A 20,594-nucleotide genomic window follows, 5' to 3' on the forward strand; every position below is an offset into this window, starting at 1 on the left:
TCTTCATGAAAGTAATCACAATACATGTAATGACATGTATTTGCTTATTGGTTCCCTACTCCTCCTGGAATTAGAGAAGATTTTCAAAAAGTTCCAAAAATGGAATTAAAATGTAATGGATATTTTCCAGGAACTGTTTGAAGCCTGTTGGTATAACAACTTCAGAAGGGCCAAAACCAACCAACTAATCTATAGTGTGTTGTCTAAAATGTGTGTGTGCAGTATAGCACAGACAAAACATACAAATTTCCTCTAGTTCTTTATTGCTATCTCCCCTCCCTGCCCATTATCATGACCCTAATTCTACCTTACAAATCCGGCTAGACCAGAGCATGTACACAGACATAGATAAGAGTTCCCAAAACAGGAAATCCAGGACAGATAAACCTCAGGATCAATAATGAGCATTGATACCAAAAAATAGGGGGAAGGTGGGAGGAGAAAAGGGGAACTGATCACAATGATCTATCTATAACCCCCTCCCAGGGGGACAAACAACAGAAAAGTGAGTGAAGGGAGACAGCAATCAGTGTAAGACATGAAAATTTTAAATTAATTATCAAGGGTTCATGAGGGAGGGTCGGGGAAGGAGGGGGAAAATGAGGAGCTGATACCAAGTGCTCCAGTAGAAAATGTTTTGAAAATGGTGATGGCAACATATGTACAAAAGTGCTTGGCACAATGAATGGATGGGTGGATTGTGATAAGAGCTGTAAGAGCCCCCAATAAAATGATTTGTGTGTGTGTGTGTGTGTGTTCTGAGGAGATGGAATGGCACGGCAATGAGATAGACAATTAAGGAGAAAAATGAAACTTCATAATTGCAAATGATTCAGTTCTATAAAATTCTGCATTCCAGTGGGTGGGGAGAATAATTAAATACCTACTATAATGAGAGATATTCGCTCAAATGATGACAAATTTAGACTGAGTAGGAAAGATGATGAAATTATAGGGTAGAGGCAGGGCTGGCTCTGCTTACTTTTAGAGGACCATAACTTTTGCCAAATATTCCATTTGCTTATTAGCTGAGATCTGAAGTCATGATATGCTTACTGGGATGATGTTTTGAATAAAATGTTAAGAAGCCATTTCTATTGCTAAAACTCAGGGATATCAAACTGCAAATAATAGAAATACAGCTAACTAAATAATTACTGTTACATGAACAAATTATATCAATACTACTCACCAAAAAATATGCAGTATGCTTAAACAGTGAGGAGGGAAAATGAGCAGTTATATTTAAAATTAGATTTTGGACTCAGTAGAGGAATAATTCTCCACAAAGACAGAACCATTTGAAAGCCTTGTCAAATTTTACATACCAGAACACAGAGCTGAATTTAAATCCAGACTTTCCAGGAAGCTCTCTCCAAACCCAAATCAAACTCACTCTGATTGAGTTGATGCCCACTCATTTCTACCCTATTGAGCATGTGAGAGCTTCCCCTGAGGGTTTCTGAGAATTAACTCTTCTCAGGAGTAGAAGTCCTGTCAGTTTTCAATGGAGTGGCTGGTGGTTTTGAACTGCTGATCTTGAGGATTTCAGCACAACACATAATTAATACTCCACCAGGGCTCCTGGACCCTCACTACTAGACCTCGATTTCCATGCTGGAAAATACAAGGTGACCTTGAATGACGCATCCTTGAAAATAGTTTGTGCAGACGTGAAGGACAGCCACGGGATAGCAGGCACAAGAAGAAAACCGAAGCCAGTTCTGGAGAGGTCCCACCAGAAGACACTCCTTGCTTCTTGAAGTAAAGGGTAGACTTGAAAGTCAAATGCACCAAGTTATTGTTTCTTTCTTGGGGAAGTTGGCATTTTCTTTTCCTGACTCCCCTCCATCATTAAATGGCTGCATGAGCCACTTGGGAGCGTTCCGCTCCCCTGACCCCGTAGGAGTAGATTTGTCCCACACCCCATTCCAACGCACCAGCCAAGCCCCTCACCTCACAGACCCTGGGACCTCGGTGAGTAGGATGGACTGTGTAGGCAGCCCGGTACAAACTTCCTCTCAGCCCAACACTTTTTCCATGTTGCTAATTTCTCTGTTTTTCTTTGGCACCCCTCCCCATGCACATGTCCCTGTGGTTACATGCACCTTTGAGGCAGACACAGGCAAATCACACCCACTAAGATCAGATTCTTCTCTTTCAAACTGAAGATCAGTAGTACTGCCCGCTCCACGACTACCAGCAACCAAAGCACTCTGATATAGTTAAAGTTTATTGTGCCAACCTGGCCGATAAACACATGTGCGGTTAATTGAAAGGCGTAGAGAAAAATGGCTCCGTGAGCCTTGCCTTTCAAGTGAGCCTTGCCTTTCGAGTTCTTGGGTCTCTTGCTTTGTGATGGTACGACCAGGTGCAGCTGCCTTAGTCAGTTCCCTACTTCAGCTGGCAAGGCTCACTTGCTGCAAGACATCCCCAAGGAGAAGCCGCATGGACCTATCCTGATGCAGCCCTGAGTGCTGGAGCAGCTGTGTGGAGACCCCTGCCAGTGCTGAGATGCATATACGTTCACTGATTGGCTTTCCTCCCGTAGTCGGCATCATTGCAGAGTGTTTTGTGAGATGGAGGTGGACTTTGTGGATTGATGTCAGACATATGGGTTAATGTTGGTTTTGTGGGCTTGGGCAGCACTGGGTTGGCATGTTTTCTAGATGTGCATTTAACCTTTATATAAAACTCTCTCTCATACATGAGTTTCTGTGGGTTTGTTTCTCTAAAGTACCCAGACTAACACACACTCTCCACCCTGGAAAGAGAAATCCATCCCAAACCCCATCACAGCCCACATAGCCAATCCCTCAGCTCGCCAGCCTCCAGGAGCCTGGGGTGGACAGTAGTCTGCTTGGGCGTCTTGGCACAGCCTCTCTCACAGCCCAAGCAGTGATTTTTGTCACTTTGTTAATTTCTCTGAGTTTTCCTATGGGCACCTAAGGGCACAGACCCACTCACATTCATGCTGCCACAGGAACAGTAGTGCTTAACCACACCCAGCTCAAGCCACCACCTACCTTACCTCTTTAGTTTTTCCTTTCTTTCCGCTCAGGTCTGTCTCCTCTTTCACTCTTTCCTTCGTTGCCTCTTTTCTTTCTTTCTATTTCTTGCTTCAATTCTACATACTCTTCTAAATACTTGTACATAACCTTCTTCCCGTGGGTTGATTATCTGCTTACACTCTCCTGCCCCACCCACTATCTCCTTCCGTTTTGCTGTTCCTCTCCTAGTAAAATATACTTCCATGCTAATGATTAATTCTTATTACGCCTCTTAAAATGTATTTTATATAATTTTCCAATCTCTTTGGTCTGTCTGAAAACCCCAAGCCAAACTCATTGCCATGGAGTCAATGCTGACTCATAGTGTCCCCCTGTGGGCTTCTGAGACTAACTGTTGCGAGAGAAGAAAGCTCTTTCTCCCTCCCTTGTCTATCCAAAGGAGCCCATAATATCACTACTATTACTTATACCTCATTCTCTCTCCCCACCCCCACTCCTTCCCCCAGTTACCTCTGTAACCCTCTTTTTCTCCATTTCCCCATGTATGATTTCTGGCTCCCATGAGACCTCTCTCCCAGCACTCTAAATAGCCAACTACCCCCACACAACCTAGCTGCCCACACAACCAACAACTGCATCATAATTCCATGAAAATAGCAAACCATGGCATTTTCAATTGCCTCATGTGCACGTGAAAGTTGGACATCGACTAAAGCAAACTGAAGAAGCATTGATGTGTTTGAATGATTGTCCTGAAGAAAAAGATTGAAAGAACCAAAACAAAAAAACCAACAAACACATCTGCTTAGATGTACAGTCAGCATGCTCCTTAGAGGCAAGACTTTGGCTTACGTACTTTGGACATGTTATCAGGACAGACCAGTCCCTGGAGAAGGACATCATCTTTGCTAAAGTAGAGGGGCATCAAAATAGAAAGAAAGAAAGAGTATTTGCTACCTGTATCTTATGTGATTTATTTAATATGTCAACAGCTCCAAGGAGGGCCCTGGACATAATAGTGGCTACAACAATGTACTCCAACATAAGAAACCTTGTGAGGGTGATGCAGGACCAGGCAGGGCTTTCTTCTGTTGTGCATACAGTCGCTTTTAGTCAGAGATATCTTGATGGCATCTAGTTTTTAGATCTCTTCATCAATAGAGCTTGGTGATTAAACTGGGACCTAGTGCATAGAAATAAGAAAATAAGCACATTTCAGGCTACTGGTTTTAATGCCCCTCTGGGATGGTGGAAGGGTCCCCTGTGAAGTTTCAAGATTTTAATTCCTAAAGGAAGTAGAACTCCCTATATTTCTTTTGCTGAGCAGCTGGTGGCTTCGAACTGCTGACTTGGAGTTAGCAGCCCCAAAATATCCACTACTCCACCAGGGCTCCTTTACACCATAGCTAAAATATAAAACAAAACCCTGAAATATTGTAATTTAGAGTCTTTAATATGACCTGTTGGTGTTCTATTTAGTTTTGAATTGGCAGGTCTATTTTCTACACTGAAAAAAAAACTATAAGTGGACACTTAGTGTCTTGGGGAAATGTGCAAATGTACTCTCGCTGGGTTGTATAATCTCGATGAACATGTAATAAAATAGGTCATTCTTCTTTTCTTATAAGGGAAGCCATCAGCCGTGTTTGTGAAGTTGTACCTGGTGCCAAAGGAGTCTTCAAGAAAAGGAAGGTAATTCCCTCACTGTTCTGTGCTGTGCTTCCTCTTTTACCTCTGTTCAACTTCTCCCTCAACTCGCCACCCAGCTAGTATGTCTAATCAATATCAAATGATTCATGTCCTGTTTCTATGGCCAGGTTATTGTGACTTTTGAAAACAAAGGAATGCTGTTTCCTCTTTCCCACACAAGTAGTGAAGTTAATAAATGGTCACAGCTGAGAAGACACCCTAGCATCTCAGTGTGGCTTTTAACCTTAAAGATGGTGATTAACAAATACTTAAAACCTGGCAGGCATTCTTTAAATACTTGAACATCAATTCATTCCATTTTCACAGCTCTTTGTCATAGCTACCCTCAGTGGTGTGCTGTAAACTTTTAAACAATAACTGTTAAGATTGAGAGGTGGTAGTGCAAAGCACTGATTTGTCAACTCCAATCAACTCACCGCCATCAAGTCTGACCATGGCAGCCCTGCAGGACAGAGGAGAGCTGTCCTGTGGGTTTCTGAGACTATAACTCTTTATGGGAGTAAACAGCTTATATTTCTCCAGTGGAGCCTCTGGTAGCTGGGGACTACTGACCCTCCAATTAGCAGCCCAGAGCTCTTGCACTGATTTGTAGTACTTGCCAATTTCTATAGTGTAAATGTTATCATCATGATGGGTTTCAAGTTATCAACAAGATGCCCTGAAAACAGAGTTAGGCAGACCCTTATGTCATATGGTACCACATGCATATAATAGTTATGACATGAAAATGAAAGCACAATATAGTAAAATAATTAGTTTTGAGTATTTGCTACCTGTATCTTATATGATTTATTTAATATGTCAACAGCTCTATGAGGCCAAAGTAGCCTCAATTTGTTTCTCCCCTCACAGCTATGGACATATTAAAATTTATGTGAACACGACTTTTTGGGGGGGTCAACAAACTAGCTTTATTCTACAGGCAATGGGGACTCCATGTGAATTTTTAAAATAACTTTTTTCTTCTTCAAGTTTTTCTTGTTCATTATAGAAAAGCAAAGAGTAAAAAGCAAAGAACACAGAAGGCATCCAAAATCATTTTTTAAATGTTTTCATGGATTTAATCAACACTCATGGAAACAACAGTCCAGAAATTGAACATAGTATTACATTGGGCAAATCTGCTGCTTAAGAACTTTTTTTTTAATTTATTTTTTTATTTATTAACATTTTATTAGGGGTGCATACAACTCTTATCACAATCCTTGCATATACATACATCAATTGTATAAAGCACATCTGTACATTCTTTGCCCTCATCATTTTCTTTTTTTAATTTAATTTAATTTTTTTAACAATTTATTGGGGCTCATACAATTCTTATCACAGTTCATACATATACATACATCAATTGTATAAAGCACATCTGACAGTGCTTTATACAATTGATGTATGTATATGTATGGATTGTGATAAGAGTTGTATAAGTCCCTAATAAAATGTAAAAAAAGAAAAGAGGAGAAAAAAATGATTAGGGCCAAAATCATTTTGATGATTGGATAATTACAGTTTTCCATGTCTTTCTACATCCCATGTGGGTATATAAATAACTGAGCATAGAATTTTAGGTGATTGAAGTCACACAGTATAGATTCATGTGGTTTTTTTTCCCACATCATGAATATTTACCAGTTCAAAGTCCCAAAGCCATGAGTATTTTGACAAGCAAGAATACAATAGATATTCTGATTCAATCAGGAAAAGAAACAAACAAACAAAAAATCCTTATGTGGGAGGAGAAAATTTTATAAAAGACAAAAATGGGAATAGGCTTCTAGACAAAGATATTGCCAAAGTTACAAATAAAATATTTCATTTCCTTAAAGCTCAACGCAAAATGAAACATAAAGCAAGAGAACACTAAGTATAATGCTCCTAAAAGGCTTGTCATATCCATAACTATTAAAATATTACCAAGGTGTTTCCACTAAAATTAGTGTATTCCTATCTTTTTAAAATGCATGTGCTTATTATGGACAATATTTACCATTTTATAGCTTCAAAATTTTTTAGATGTCTGGAGATAATAATGCATAATCAATCATTTTTTAAGAACCCATTCACAAACTTCCTAAAGATTTGATAACTGACTTCCATGAGCTGGTACAAGCAGTTATAGAACCACACTGCTAGATGCCCTCGTTTTACAGATGATAAAAACTGGTGTACCAAAGTATAACTCAATAGGCCCAGGCTCAAAGTTTAACCACTGTGCTAGACCTTTTCATTCCCAAACCGTTTGGATCAGAAAACAACAACAACAAAACCAGACTAATAGATAACACAGAAAAATACTTTAAGCATCTAGTGAGTATATAACTAAATACCTCAAATCAAAACTCTTATTTGTAGAAAACCCCAGAAATCCAGAGTACCTGTGAATCGATTATCAGGTGGAGCACTCTTAATTTCAGATCCTGCGAGCAGGTTTTTTGTCCACGATGGCTATAGCCAGCTCTCTCATTTGGTTCTGCCTTTATAGCCGTGGACACTTATAAGCCCAGAGAGCAACTGGGCATCAGGCAAAGAACGCCGAGTGACGGTTCAGACAGGTAAGTCTGTCTTTTGAGCAACCCTTGAAGATTATCTGGAGCCCAGCAAGTTTCCAGAATCTAGAATAGAGGACAGGAGCTATCTGAGAGCACAGAGAGACCATCAACAACCCCACCCCGCACAGTTTGGGGGTGACTTTCATAGTGAAGACAATGTAGATTGGTAAATTGCATAGCAAAGGAAACAATATAGATTTCTGGATGGCACTCCAGACATAGCTCATAAAAATTTCAGATTGATACCCAGATATCTGTATTTTTAAATGGCTCCCTGGGTGATTTGAAATCAGTGCAGACCTGGTTAAGAACTCATGGTAATTATTAGCATATCAAAGTAGAGAGTGTTCTGATCCAAAAAAGAAAGGATTGGATAGCAATCCACAGAGACAAATGTTGGCAGTGCCCATTCACCAATCCAGATACAAGGGAGCAGGTGCCCTGCTGGAGTATGAGTCTATCAATCATCATGCCAAGGACATTGCTGGCAGAGTGATGTACAAATCAGTTAAGTTGGATCATGTCATTTTGTCCTTGTGGGAGAGCAGGGTCCACTGGTTCTAATTGAACTGCCCATATGTGCTCTGGTTTGGGGTGGATGTTGTGAACATTCAGCAAAGAATGTTCTATAATTGCTAACAAGCTCAATGAGCTAGTTCATTTCAGTCTGTCCCTGAGAAATGGTTTGACTCTTGGTGTAATGAAAAGTCAGGGTTCTGACTCTGCAAAGCTCAAGGCTTATGGAACGCTCCCCGGTGAAGAGAATCTCAGACATGGCCAGAGGCTTCCTAGGGCAAGAGTCCTCATTCAATCTTTACATCTCAACTGTATCCTATTTTCCTATTGCATGTATTATCATTTACATTTTAGTATTGCATGTCAAACTCTCAGCTAAATTCATTAGCATATTTATATTTCAGAGCCCACCAAGGAGAAAAAGCTCAAGGTTTGGGGTTTCAATTGCCTTGTAAACAGCATCACTACCTAAGGTCATGAACCATCTAGGCATTCCTGGACTGTGTGGCTGCCAGGTAAAATCATGCTGCTTGATTTTACAGCCTCCAAGCAAAATGCTGTCCAGCGTCTTGGGAAAGAGCAATCTTCAGTTTGCAGGGATGAGTATCTCTCTCACCATTTCCACCACCAGCCTGAACCTGCGGGCATCAGACTCCAAACAGGTCTGTGGGTGTTAGGTTTTCTCAATACAGCTGAAGTCCTTGGGAAGGATGGATATCTAACAGGGTTTCCAGTTCCAGCTTAAAAGAGTCCATATGGACCACATATGTTATTTTTTTCACTAGTCTATAAATCTTTGATTGGCCCATTGGAAGGAATGCCAATTGAGGGTTAAATTAAATTGGTTCTTTAGTTCTGCTGTAATTTTTCAAGATGATACATAGAGCCATTAGCTTATGTGCAACATAAAAAGAGGTGTACATATAGTTTAACTCCCTTCTTAGTCTTGGTTTCACTTTTTCCTTTAAACTATGTTTCCTTTAAATTTATATAAATAAATCATTTTATTGGGGGCTCACACAGCTCTTATAACAATGCATACATCAATTGTATTAAGCACATTTGTACATATGTTGCCTTCATCATTTTCAAAATATTTTCTTTCTGTTTGAGTCCTTAGTATCAGCTCCTCTTTTTTCCCTCCCTTCCCCACCCTCTGACCCTAATAAATGATAAATTATTATTATTTTCACATATTACACTGTCCACTGTCTCCCTTCATCCACATTATTGTTCTTCATCCCCCTGGGATGGGGGGAAGGGACTGTGGGTCAATGTAGTCAGTAACCCATTTCTCCCCCTTCTCCCTACACCTTCCCCCTACCTTCATGGTATTGCTACTCCCATTGCTATTCCTGAGGGGTTTATCTGTCCTGAAATCCATGTGTCAAGAGCTCTTATCTGTGCCAGTTCATGTGCTCTGGTCTAGCTGGATTTGTAAGGTAGAACTGGGGTCATGACAGAGGGGAGGAGGAAGCATTAAAGAACTAGAGGAATGTTGTGTGTTCCGTTGGTGTTGTGCTGCACCCTAGCTATATCACTTTTTCCTTGTGACTCTTCTGTGTGGGAATGTCCAATTATCTACAGATGGGCTGTGGGTCTCCTCCCCAGCCTCCCTCATTTGAATCAATATATTTGCTTGTTTCAGGTCTTCTGATTCCTAATACTTTATCCTATTAACACCTCGTGATCACACAGGCTGGTGTGCTTTTTCTTGTGGGCTTTCTTGCTTCTCTGGCCGTTTATTTCGCTTCAAGCCTTTAAGACCCAAGATGCTATATCTTTTGCTAGCTGGACACCATCAGCTTACTTCACCACATTTGCTTATGCACCCATTTTAACTTCCTGATAATAATAATATCAGGAAGGTGAACATCACAGAATGCCAGTTAATTAGAACAAACTGTTCTTGTGTTGAGGGAATACTTGAGTAGAGGCCCAATGCCCATCTGCTACATTAATGCGTACCATTTAAATATATGTACATAAACCTATATCCCTAGTGTTAAGTATTAATGTATTTACATATATGCATGCCTAAATTTATACCTCTATAAATATCTTTTGTCTCCTACTTATTTCCTCTATTTCTTTTTACTTTCCTCTTCTCCCACAATCATGTTCAACCTTCATTCGACTCTCAGTACTTTCTCTCGGCTACACTGCACTTGATCAAACCCCATTAGGTGTTCTACGCTCTCTTCACCACTTTAGATCTCTATTGTTCCTTCATCCCTGGGTTTGTTGGCTTCCCCAACCTCCCTTTCTCCCACCTCCTCTTCTCCCATGTCTCCCCAGAACCACCACCCCCATTGTTTTTTCCTTGGGAGCTGTTATCCTACCTTTCCTATATGGATAAACAGAACAAAAAGAAAAATTTTTTAAAGAGGAAGAAAACCACAACAACACACCAAAAGTCCCAACCCTATAAGTAGTTCCAGGTCTGTCTGCTGGCCCTTCTGAATGTTACCAGTTGGATCTGGGAAATGCCATGCCCTAACCACCAATTCCAAGGTCTATTTTCAGGATTCCTCAGGTACTTCATTTTTTTTTTTTTTTTTTTGCTTCCCTTGTTGTTCTGCTGCACATTCTTCATGGTTCACTCCGGTGCACAACTCCCACTCTGTGTCCCCAGTGCTGTCTCCTGTAGCCCTGTGGGTCAGTGAGGGGGCATCGTGTTTCATGGTGGAACCAGCCCCATGGTCCTCTGTATGCATTGGCTGCTCCAAGCAGGAATGTTGTCCTTGAGGTTTGGTGGGCCAAGTTTCAGATCTCATTCTCTCTCTCTCTCTCTCTCTCTCTCTCTCTCTCTCTCTCTCTCTCTCTCTCTCTCTCTCACTCTCTCTCTCTCTCTCTCTCTCTCCCTCCCTCCCTCCCTCCCTCCCTCCCTCCTTAGCATAATTTATTCCAAGTATTTCCATGCATCAATGTGCTTCATTAGTTCATGTAATGAACTTTTCATGCTTTTTAGGGATGCATAGTACTCCATTGTTTGCTCCTGTGTGGTTTGGACAGACCCACCACTCTTCCCAGACTGTATCTTCAGTGCTGTCCTCTGTAGTCCATTTTTCTGGAGATGGGATCATGGTTGCTGGGACTGGGGTCAACCCCACAAACATTTGTTAGTTCCCTGCTTCATGGCGGTCTGTTGCCCTTGAGACTTGGCATCCCAGGTTAAAGTCTAGTCCCTTTCTTGCTTTCCTGTGGAGAGCTGAACAATACCCTCCCGCTGTGTGGATGGGTGTCCTGTTTCCCCACTATGCATGTCCTCTCCCTCCCACCCATTTTCCCCTCCTTTTTAATTGGCTGCCATATGCATCCCTGGATTGGGTCCGACTCTGCCAGGGTGCCTGGATGTCACCCCAGAAATTTATGCACTTCGTGGCTCTTCTGTGTCCCTTGTGCTGTTTAAGATTGCCTCAGTGGACTCATGATGTATTTGGCCTGTGTTTAACTTACTTTGATTAGCATGATTTCCTCCAAGTCTTCCCATGTGTTGATGTGCTACATGGGTTCATGGCTGCTTTTTAGGAATGCGTAGTATTCCATTGTTTGCATATATCAGAGTTTTTTAATACATCCATCGGTTGATGGAAATTTAATTCTTTACAATTGTGACCTGTGCTGCAATAAACACTGGAGCACAGATTGGGGTCGTGGACTGTTTCTTACTTTTCTGGGTATATGCCCAGTAGGGGGATTGCTGGGTCATATGGTAACTCAATTTCCATTTGTTTTAGGTATCGCCATATCGATTTCCATAATGGCTGCACATATCTATAGGACCACCAGCAGTGAACCAGAGTTCCTACCTCACCACGGCCCCTCTAGCACTTGTTACTTTCTGATTTTTTTAATTGGGCTATCATTGAGGGTTTTAGGTGGTATCTCATAGTTGTTTTAATTTGCATTTCCCTTATGACTAATGTTCAGGAACATTTTCTCATGTTTATTGCCCATTTGGATTTCCGCCTTCTGAAATTTTTGTTCAGATATTTTGTCCATCTCCTCAATGGGCTATTTGTATTTTCTTATTGTAGGCTAGCAGAGTATTGTAGATTTTAGTAATAAGTCCTCTGTCTGAGATGTCATTGCTAAATATGTGTTCCCAATCTATGGTCTTTCTTATTATTCTCTTGGCAAAGTATTTCGATGTACACAGATATTTTATTTTCAGTATATCCCATTTGTCAATTTGTGCTTCCTCTGTGTTTGTGTCCATCCCTATTTCCAATAGCATATGTATTCCCTATGCCAATGTTCTTAGGTTTGGCCCAATTCCCTCATTGATGGCCCTAACAATATGGGGTTTTACCTCAAGGTCTGTGATCCACCTTGAATTTATTCTTATGCATGGAATGAGGTAAGGGTCTTGCCTCAATTTTCTGCAGGTAGATATCCATTTTTTTCTGACACCACATGTTGAAGAGGGCATCCACTTCCCACTTGTTATTTTTTGGGCTCTTATCAAAGATCAGTTGTCTGTATGCTGATGATTTCATTTCTGGATTTTCAGCTCTTTTCCACGGGTCTCAATATGTCATTATACCAGTACCACACTGTTTTGACCACTGTTGCTATACAGTAGATACAAAAGTCAGGTAAAGCAAGCCCTCTGACTTTGTCCTTCTTAAAGACTTCTTGGCTAATTCTAGGCTTCTTCCCTCTCTATGGGAAGTTGGTAGTCAGTTTTTCCAATTGAAGAAGTTTTTCCGAAGGACATTGGTATTTGTATTGGGATGGCATTGAACTTGTATAGTGCCTTGAGCAGGAATGACATCTTTACTATATTAAGTCTTTTGATCCATGAGCTTGGGATATCCTTCCATTTATGAAGGTCACTCTTGGTTTCTTGTAATAGTGTTCTGTAGTTCTCCTCGTACAAATCTTTTGTTTTTCTAGTTAGGTATATCCCTAGATATTTCAATTTGTGCTTGGCTATTGTGAAGGGCACTACTTTTTAAAATCTCCTCTTCTGTGGACTTGTCTGATGTATATAGACGTCTGATACACTTCTGTTTGTTGATCAATTATCCCGCCACTCTGCCATATTCCTCTATCACTTCCAGTAGTCCTCTTGTAGAGCTTTTAGGATTTTCCAAATATAAAATCATATTATCTGTGAATAATGATAATTTCACCACTTTTTACTCAAGACAAATTATTTTGATGTCTTTCCTTTGCCTTTATGTTGTTAGCTAGGACTTCTAGTATGATGGTAAATAGAAGTGGGAATAAGGGGCACCCTTAACTGGTTCCCTTTTTCAATGAGATTGTTTTCATCTTTTCCCTGTTGACTGCCATGTTGGCTGTTGGCTTTTCATATACAGCTTGTATTATATTGAGGACTTTTCCTTCCATTCCTATCTTCTTGAGTGTCTTAAACAGGAATGGGTGTTGGATGTTGTCAAATGCTTTTTCTGTGTCTAATGTGCCAAATAATGCTGATGGACTTTCCGTTGTGAAACCATCCCTGCATTCCTGCAATGAATCCCACTCGGTCCTGGTGAATTATTCATTTCTTTAACTTTTTTTTCCTGCTGGCCAGTATTTTGTTAAGGATTTTTACATCAATGTTCATTATTGATATCGGTCTGTAGTTCTCAGTTCTTGTGGAATCCTTGTTCACTTTAGGTATGTATCAGTGTTATGCTAGTTTCATAGAAAGAGTTTGAGAGATTGTTGTCTTTTTCTATACTCTGAAAGAGTTTATGTAAGATTGGTGTCAGACTTTTCTTGAATGCTTGCTAATATTCTCCTGTGAAGCCATCTGGCCTGGGGAATTTTTTTAGTTGGTATTTCTTTGATAAACTTGTCTGTTTCTGCTATTGTTATGGGTCTGTTGAGTTGCTTGACATCCATCTGGGAAAGTCTAGGGAGGGATTGTTTTTCCAAGTGTTTGTCCATGTCTTCCAAATTGTTGGATTAATTGGAGTACAACCCTTCATAGTACTGTGTAATTAGCCTTTTGATTTCATTGGGGTTCGTTGTAATTTCCCATTTAATCCCTCATCCTGACTATTGATGTTTGTTCTTTTCTTTCTTTGGTTAGGTTTGCCAGTGAGCTATTGATTCTGTTAATCTTTTCAAAGAAGCAGCTTTTTGCTGCATTATTTTTGCATTATTTTCTTGTTTACCCACTCATTTATTTCTGTCCTAATTTTGGTTATTTCTTTTCATTTGCTATTTATATGACTATCAAATCATATTTGTATGCTTATCCTGTTGACTGCTCTAATTGTTGGAAGTTTTATATCAGCATATCAATTACAAGTCTCTCCTTTTTCATGTGTGCATTTATCACTATCAAACTACCTCTGATAACTGCCAAAGGTTTTTTTGTAAGTCGTTTTCTCATTCTCACTGGTTTCTAGAAACTTCCTGATTTCATTTCTGTTCTGGGTCAATACCCACTTATTTTGCAGTAGAGAAGTATTCATCCTCCAATTGTTTGCCCTTGTTTTGTTAATCCTTTTGTTGACTTCCAGGCTTGTGGTGAGAGGGAAGTCTGAATTGGCCTCTATGTGCTTGAATTTACATAGGCTTAACTTGTGTCTTAACATATGGTCTAGCTTTGAGTATGTGCCATGTGACCTTGAAAAAATGTGAATTTTTTTGTATTTAGGTGGAGAGCTCTTAAAATTTCTATCAGGTCATGTCACCTAATTGTAGAGTTTAGTTCTGTGGCTTCCTTATTAAGCTTCTTTCCTTGTAATCTATCTTTCTCAGGGAGCAGTGTATTAAAGTCACTTACTAGGGTTGTTGAGACTGTGATTTCTCTTTTCATATTTTAGAGCATTTCATTGACAAATTTCACGAGTCTCTCATTGGGTGCATAAATGTTTATTATGCTCAATGGTTGTTGGTCTACTGATCCCTTGAGCATTATATAGTATCCCTCCTTATCTCTTGCTTTGGCTTGCACCTTTTGTCAGAGTTTAGGATTGCAACCCCTGCTTTTTTTTGAATTGCCGTTTGCTTGGAATATTTTTCTCCAGTCTTTGCATTCTCAGCCTATTTCAGTCCGCAGGCTTGAGATGTGTCTCTTGTAAGCAGCAGATCAACAGATTGTGTTTTGTAAGTGAGTGCACTAGTCTCTTTTAATGGGTGAGTTCAATCCATTGATATTCAGCATTATAACATCCATCAGAGAACTCTGTGATGTCATCTCATACCTTTTGTGTTCGGTGTTTTACTACCTCCCTTCTTATCAGTTCATTGTGTGAATAAGTGTGTGGTTCATTCTTGCCTTCTTTTCTCCATTGAGGCCATGTCAGGGCTCTGTAGAGAGATAAAATGAGGTTGCTGATAATTATATATATTTATTTATTTATAAAGATAGCTATATAACACAAGAAATGAACAGTTAAATTATAAACAGATTGATATATAATACAAGAAATGACAGTTAAATTATAAAGCAGTACAAATGGCTCAGTGAGAGAGTTGTGAGACACTAGCAGTCCTTCAAGTCTTGAGGGCCATCCAGTCGTCCTCTGTAGAGAAAGAGAGCTAGGCTATCCCAGTACAGACAGCAAACAGCAAGGCAGGTCACCAACTGTCAGTCCCCAGCTCCGGAGAAGTAAATTTCAATCGTGTGGTCTTAAAGGGACCTCAACTTACAGTGACACAGTCCACAGGCTAGGCGTCCCACAGGTAGTGTGCCCTTTAAATTGAGGAAAAGACCAAGCAAGACAGCTGCACACTGGTCCGATGATTAAAAAGCGAGAGACATGAAAGGCGAGGCTCACGGAGCCATTTATCTCTCCGCCCTTCAATTAATCCCACTTGTGTTTATCAGTCAGGCTGGCACAATAAACTACCTCAGGGCTGTATTAAATGTGTTGACCTCTGGGTAGAGTTGTCCTATGTGGCAGTCTCCTGTGTTATTCTTCTGACCACACTGGGTTGGCAAGGTTTTTTTTAGTAGACCTGGATTTCTTTTAACGTATAATCTTTGAGTTTTTTTTAACTTAATCTTTGAGTTTTTCTTTGTCCAGGAAAACTCTTACTTCACCATCTACCTTGATAGATAATGTGGCTGAATAAAGGATTCTTGGGTTTTCAGTGTTTTCCTTTAAGTTTTGGAAGATGTTACTCCACTCTAACCTTTTTTTCATGGTGTCTGCTGATAAGTCTTAGCGTATTCATATTTTGATACCTTCATAGATGACTGCCTTTTCCCCCCTAGCTGCTCTCGTGGTTTTCACCTTTTCCTCAAAGTTGGAGAGTTTAACTATTATATGCCTTGGTGCATTCATCCTTGAATTCAGTCTAGCTGGTGTACTCTGCTTCCTATATGGCTGCCTGATTATCATTCATTAAGCTGGGGACATTTTCCTCTAGGAATTCTCTCACTATTTTTGCTGTAGGCTTCTTTGTTGTGTCTTGTTCTGGTAATCCAATTATTCCAATGTTGTCTTTCTTCATAGCATCTGACATTGTCCTCAGGTGTTCTTTGGTTTCTTTGATTGTCTTGTTTGATTGTTTTTCCCATTTGTTGGAGTCTGCTTTGTTATCCTCAAGATAACTGGCATGATTCCCAGACTGTTTTCACAGTCTGTTAACTTGTTATTTGCTTTTGTTACCTCCTCCCTTAACTCTTGTATTTCCCTTCGGTGCTCGTCCCTTAGTCTTGTATTTCCCTTTGGTGTGTTCCCTTTATCTCCTCTGTGGTTTCATCCTTTTGCTGTAATGCTTCTCTCATGTCCTGTATGGTTCCAAACAGCATTCTGAAGATTTCTTTCTACTTCTACTTGTTCTAATTTATCCTCTAGTCTTCCTCTGATGACGAGTTTTGTTTTTCCTGGGTTTTATTGTCATTGTTGTTGAAGTTGTGGGTGACTGCTGTCTGTGTGTTGTTTTGGGGGAGCTTGGTGCCATTTTCCAGAGAATCAAAGAGCCCTGGGCTCTCTCTTTGTGGGGCTGATAGGAATGCTTCTGTGGGCTACCTGAAGCTAACTGTGCCAAAGGATTGCGCTACTTCTTTATCTAATTGGCGGGCAGGTCTGATGGGACTCTCAGAGCATGCAAGTGGGGCAGTTTCAGGCAGGGAGTGTAGCTCTGTGCGTGGGGGTGCCAGATAATGATGAGGAAATCCCGGCTGCCACAGCCAATGGTGCCAATTGAAAGTGGGGAAAGTTCTACTGCCACTGGTGGAGGTACCAGGAGAAAGCCTTTTACCATGGAGAAAGCCTCTCTACTGTAGATGGAGGTGCTGGGTGAAAGCAGCAAAGGCCCCTGTCCCATGGGAGTGGGTGCCAGGCAACAGGAGGCAAAGCCCCACTGCTGGTGGTAGAGATGACAGGCTGTCACAGAGAGAGCCTTGTTGCTGCTGCAGGTAGAGGTGCTGGGAAAATGTGAGGAGGGTCCTGTTGTTGCAGGAGGTGGTGTCGGGTGAAAGTAGGAAAAGCCCCACTGGCACTGGGTGTGGGCGCTGAGCACTGGTGGGGAAACTGTTAGAGCTGCATGCTGGAGCACTGCGCGAGCAGGGGAGGGGTCAAGGCAATGCTTCACTGTGAGAGCAGGGGAGTGGCTGGTACTACACCGCATGGGCACAGGAGACACAGCTGCTGCAGGGTTGTGGGGTGTCAGGCCATGGTGGGGAGAGCCTCCACCACTGCAGGTGACACAAACTTAATGCAATCAAACTGTAGGCCAGCCCCTGGGGCCCTGGGTGAGTTGTTGGAGGGACCTTAACTTGGCAGTGGGATCCACTGCCATGTGGGGAGAGGGGAGCCTTAGGAGAAGAGAGCAGCTCACTGAGGTGAGGACCGCAAATGGACAATTGCCATATGGGGTCCAGCCTCGACTGTGAGGGATTCAGCAGGGCAGCAGGCCAGCTCCTGGTGTGGAGGTCAGGCCAGTGGGAGGGCAATCTGTGGGTAGTGACCAAGGCTGCGCCTGGGAGTAGAGTGGCTGTTATGGGCTGGGGAATCATTGGGACCAGGTTGCAGATCCTCAGGGCTGTGGAGTGAGGCCAGGTTTTGGAGTACTCCAAGTTGTTAGAATCTTTTCACTTACCAGAATCCCCCCACTCGTCTTCCTGGACACCAGGAAGTGGCCATGGAGCTCCCAGTGTGGGCTGTTTACCTGGGCGCCATTGTGCAGGAACTCCCTAAACTATAACTCATGGATGCTTTGACCCCACATTAACAAAAACTGAAAACCTTGCATGATGATTTGGATGAACTTACAGAGTAAATTAGTTCTCCATTCAACATTTCATACACATTTGATTTGGAACACAGATTGCAAGCCCCACAATGGAACAGTACTTTTCCCACTTCCTCTTTGAGCTTACCATTTATATTCGTCCATATTTTGCATCCTCTCCTGCCTTATATAAGGAGCCATGGTGGTATAGTGGGCTAGTCAGCAGGCTGTTGGTCACAGTTCAAACCCACCAACCATTCCATGGGAGAAAGATGAGGCTATCTACTACCATAAATATTTAAAGTCTCAGAACCCCAAAGGGGCAGTTCTACCCTACCCTATAGCATTGCTATGAGTTGGAAACTACTTGATGGCACTGAGTTTTGGTTTTATTTCTCAGTTTCCTGCTTTATGAATTTCAAACCTGGAGAAAGTTGCCCTTTTGATCTCATATGGTTTATTGTTCTAAAGAATGCAGACTTTCTTGGTGTTATAGTCTACCTTATAGGCCAGACTATCATTTGACATACAGTTGAATGAGTTCAATTCCAGTCTTGAAAGGTGTCTAAGGGGCATAGTCTTGGAATTTCTACCAGTCTCTGATAGAGACTAGTAAGCTTAATCTTTATTATGATTTTAGGTTTTGTTCCACAGTTTTCTCCCACTCTCTCCAGGATCTTCTATTGTGATCCCTTTCAGAGTGGTGAGCAATGTTAGAGGGAAACCACCTAGCTCTTCTGATTTCATGGCTTTGGAGGCTGGGTTTCACAGGGTCCTTTAATTCTTTGGAATTTGGATCAATTACTTCTTTGTGTCTTTTCTTCACTTTGGACTGGGAGAGACCAATAGTTGCAGCTGAGCTGTCCACTTTGAAGTATTTAAAACCCAGTTACTATTGAGTGCAATAGGAAGTAGTACATTGTCTTTGTGGACTATGTTTTTAAACAACCTAACCTTAGTATGGACTCATTCCCTCGAGGTGTTTGATTATGATTAAGAAATGTTCAAAAAAAAAAGAAATGTTCATAACTTTTCTCCCTTTTTACTCTACATGGATATTTTTGCAGCATATATATACTTCTATACTTACATAGAAATAGCCTCGGTCAAGCTGTATATATTTGTGGGTGTAGCCCCGTTCACCATCCCACCCTTGTTCAGTTTGCGTGTCTAGCTATCTATCCACTCGTAAATTACTGTCATCATTGTTACTGTAAGATTGGGTATGTTCTAGTTCTACCCTGTAACTCTTGTGCTCTTCTCGATGTCTTCATTTGCCTAGAACATTTTGTGCTGACCTCCCTTTATTATATATTGTCTTTCTCTTTACCAAGTTAATAAGTAGCTATGCTCTACCTAGTGATTTATACTCCTTTCTCCTCCCATCTGTGGTAACTTTCAAACAATGTTTATATTTGCAGATAAACTTTTTCTTGAGTGTTTTTAGTAGTGGCCTCATATAATATTTGTCCTTTTATGCTTGACTAATTTCATTCATTATCATGTCTTCTAGGTTTAACCATATTCTGAAGTGTTTTGTGCTTATTCTTTAACATTTTGTTGTATTCCATTGGGTGTGTACCATAGTTTCTTTAGTCATTCATCCATTGATGGGCACTTATATTGTCCATCTTTGTGCTATTTTGAAGAACAGCAGTGAACATGGGTACACTTATATATGTCTGTATTCTGGCTTTTCTCTCTCTAGGCTATACTTGTATACACACATATGTACACTTGGGAAGCCCTAGATTGTCATAAATTGGCAATCATTGTTTCTTCATCATTTTAGGAATTGTTCAGCCCTGGAACAGAGGCAAAGAGGGCAATGTAAAGGCAGCTATTATGATGATTTAACACAGTGTGGGCACAAGTTATAAAGAGGCTTGTTGTTTCTGGGTTCCTTTATGTAAGTGTGTTTTCCTAGATGCTTACATTTTGCAAAAGCCAACAACTGAAGTAGGCATTTAAAATATTTTTCCTTTTCTTTTATTACCTTGTTAAATTACAGTTATAGGTAGAGTTTTATAGGAGCATGGTTGAAAAACTCATGTAAATGGTGGGATTATAGCTGTGTAAATTCTAACTGCCTGCCACAAGGCCTTAATAGGGTCTGAATAAATAATGCTCATTATGTTGGAATGGCAACAGGAATACTCTGTCAGTCCACTGAAATCTACTTCAGTGTCATTAAATTGTTTCCCAAAAGTAAAAATATCATGAAGGGCTTATATAACTTTAAAATATTATCAGTTTCTAGTTTATTTATTGTCTCTACCAAATTCTTCTGTACAGTGCAATTTATCATGCAGTATAAATGTTTTAAACTTTAAAAATATGCATTTTAAATAAACTTAAAATTATCTTGTAAGGTCTTCTCTGATTTTAAAACTGATAAATTACAAGAGTGTCTTACAAACAAACAAACTCACTGCCATTGAGTTGATTCTGACACGGATGGCATCAATTTTAAGTGTTGGATGCAAGCTTTCCCATTATGTGGACTTAGTGCAAAAAAAGATAAAGGACACAAGATACGCAATCACCTTTCTAGCTCTTGGGTCAATAGTGGAGACCTAGAAACGGTGCATTGAAAATACTTTGGTGTGTGACTGAGACAGTCTACGTGAAGGTTCAAGAGGTTGAATTGTTG

The 20,594-nt window shown here is 40.7% G+C and overlaps 1 protein-coding gene across 1 annotated transcript in view; it reads left to right on the forward strand.

The window, feature by feature from the left end:
- The window catches only part of SHC3 (SHC adaptor protein 3), a 224,042-nt gene that overhangs the window by 116,557 nt on the left and 86,891 nt on the right, over positions 1-20,594 (forward strand). Inside the window, exons 3-4 of the mRNA XM_075550852.1 lie at positions 4,640-4,703; positions 8,329-8,448. Coding sequence (XP_075406967.1) covers positions 4,640-4,703; positions 8,329-8,448 — 184 coding nt within the window. The remainder of the gene's footprint in view (positions 1-4,639; positions 4,704-8,328; positions 8,449-20,594) is intronic.

The sequence above is a fragment of the Tenrec ecaudatus genome, chromosome 5, assembly GCF_050624435.1.
Source record: "Tenrec ecaudatus isolate mTenEca1 chromosome 5, mTenEca1.hap1, whole genome shotgun sequence".
Taxonomy (NCBI): Eukaryota; Metazoa; Chordata; class Mammalia; order Afrosoricida; family Tenrecidae; genus Tenrec; species Tenrec ecaudatus.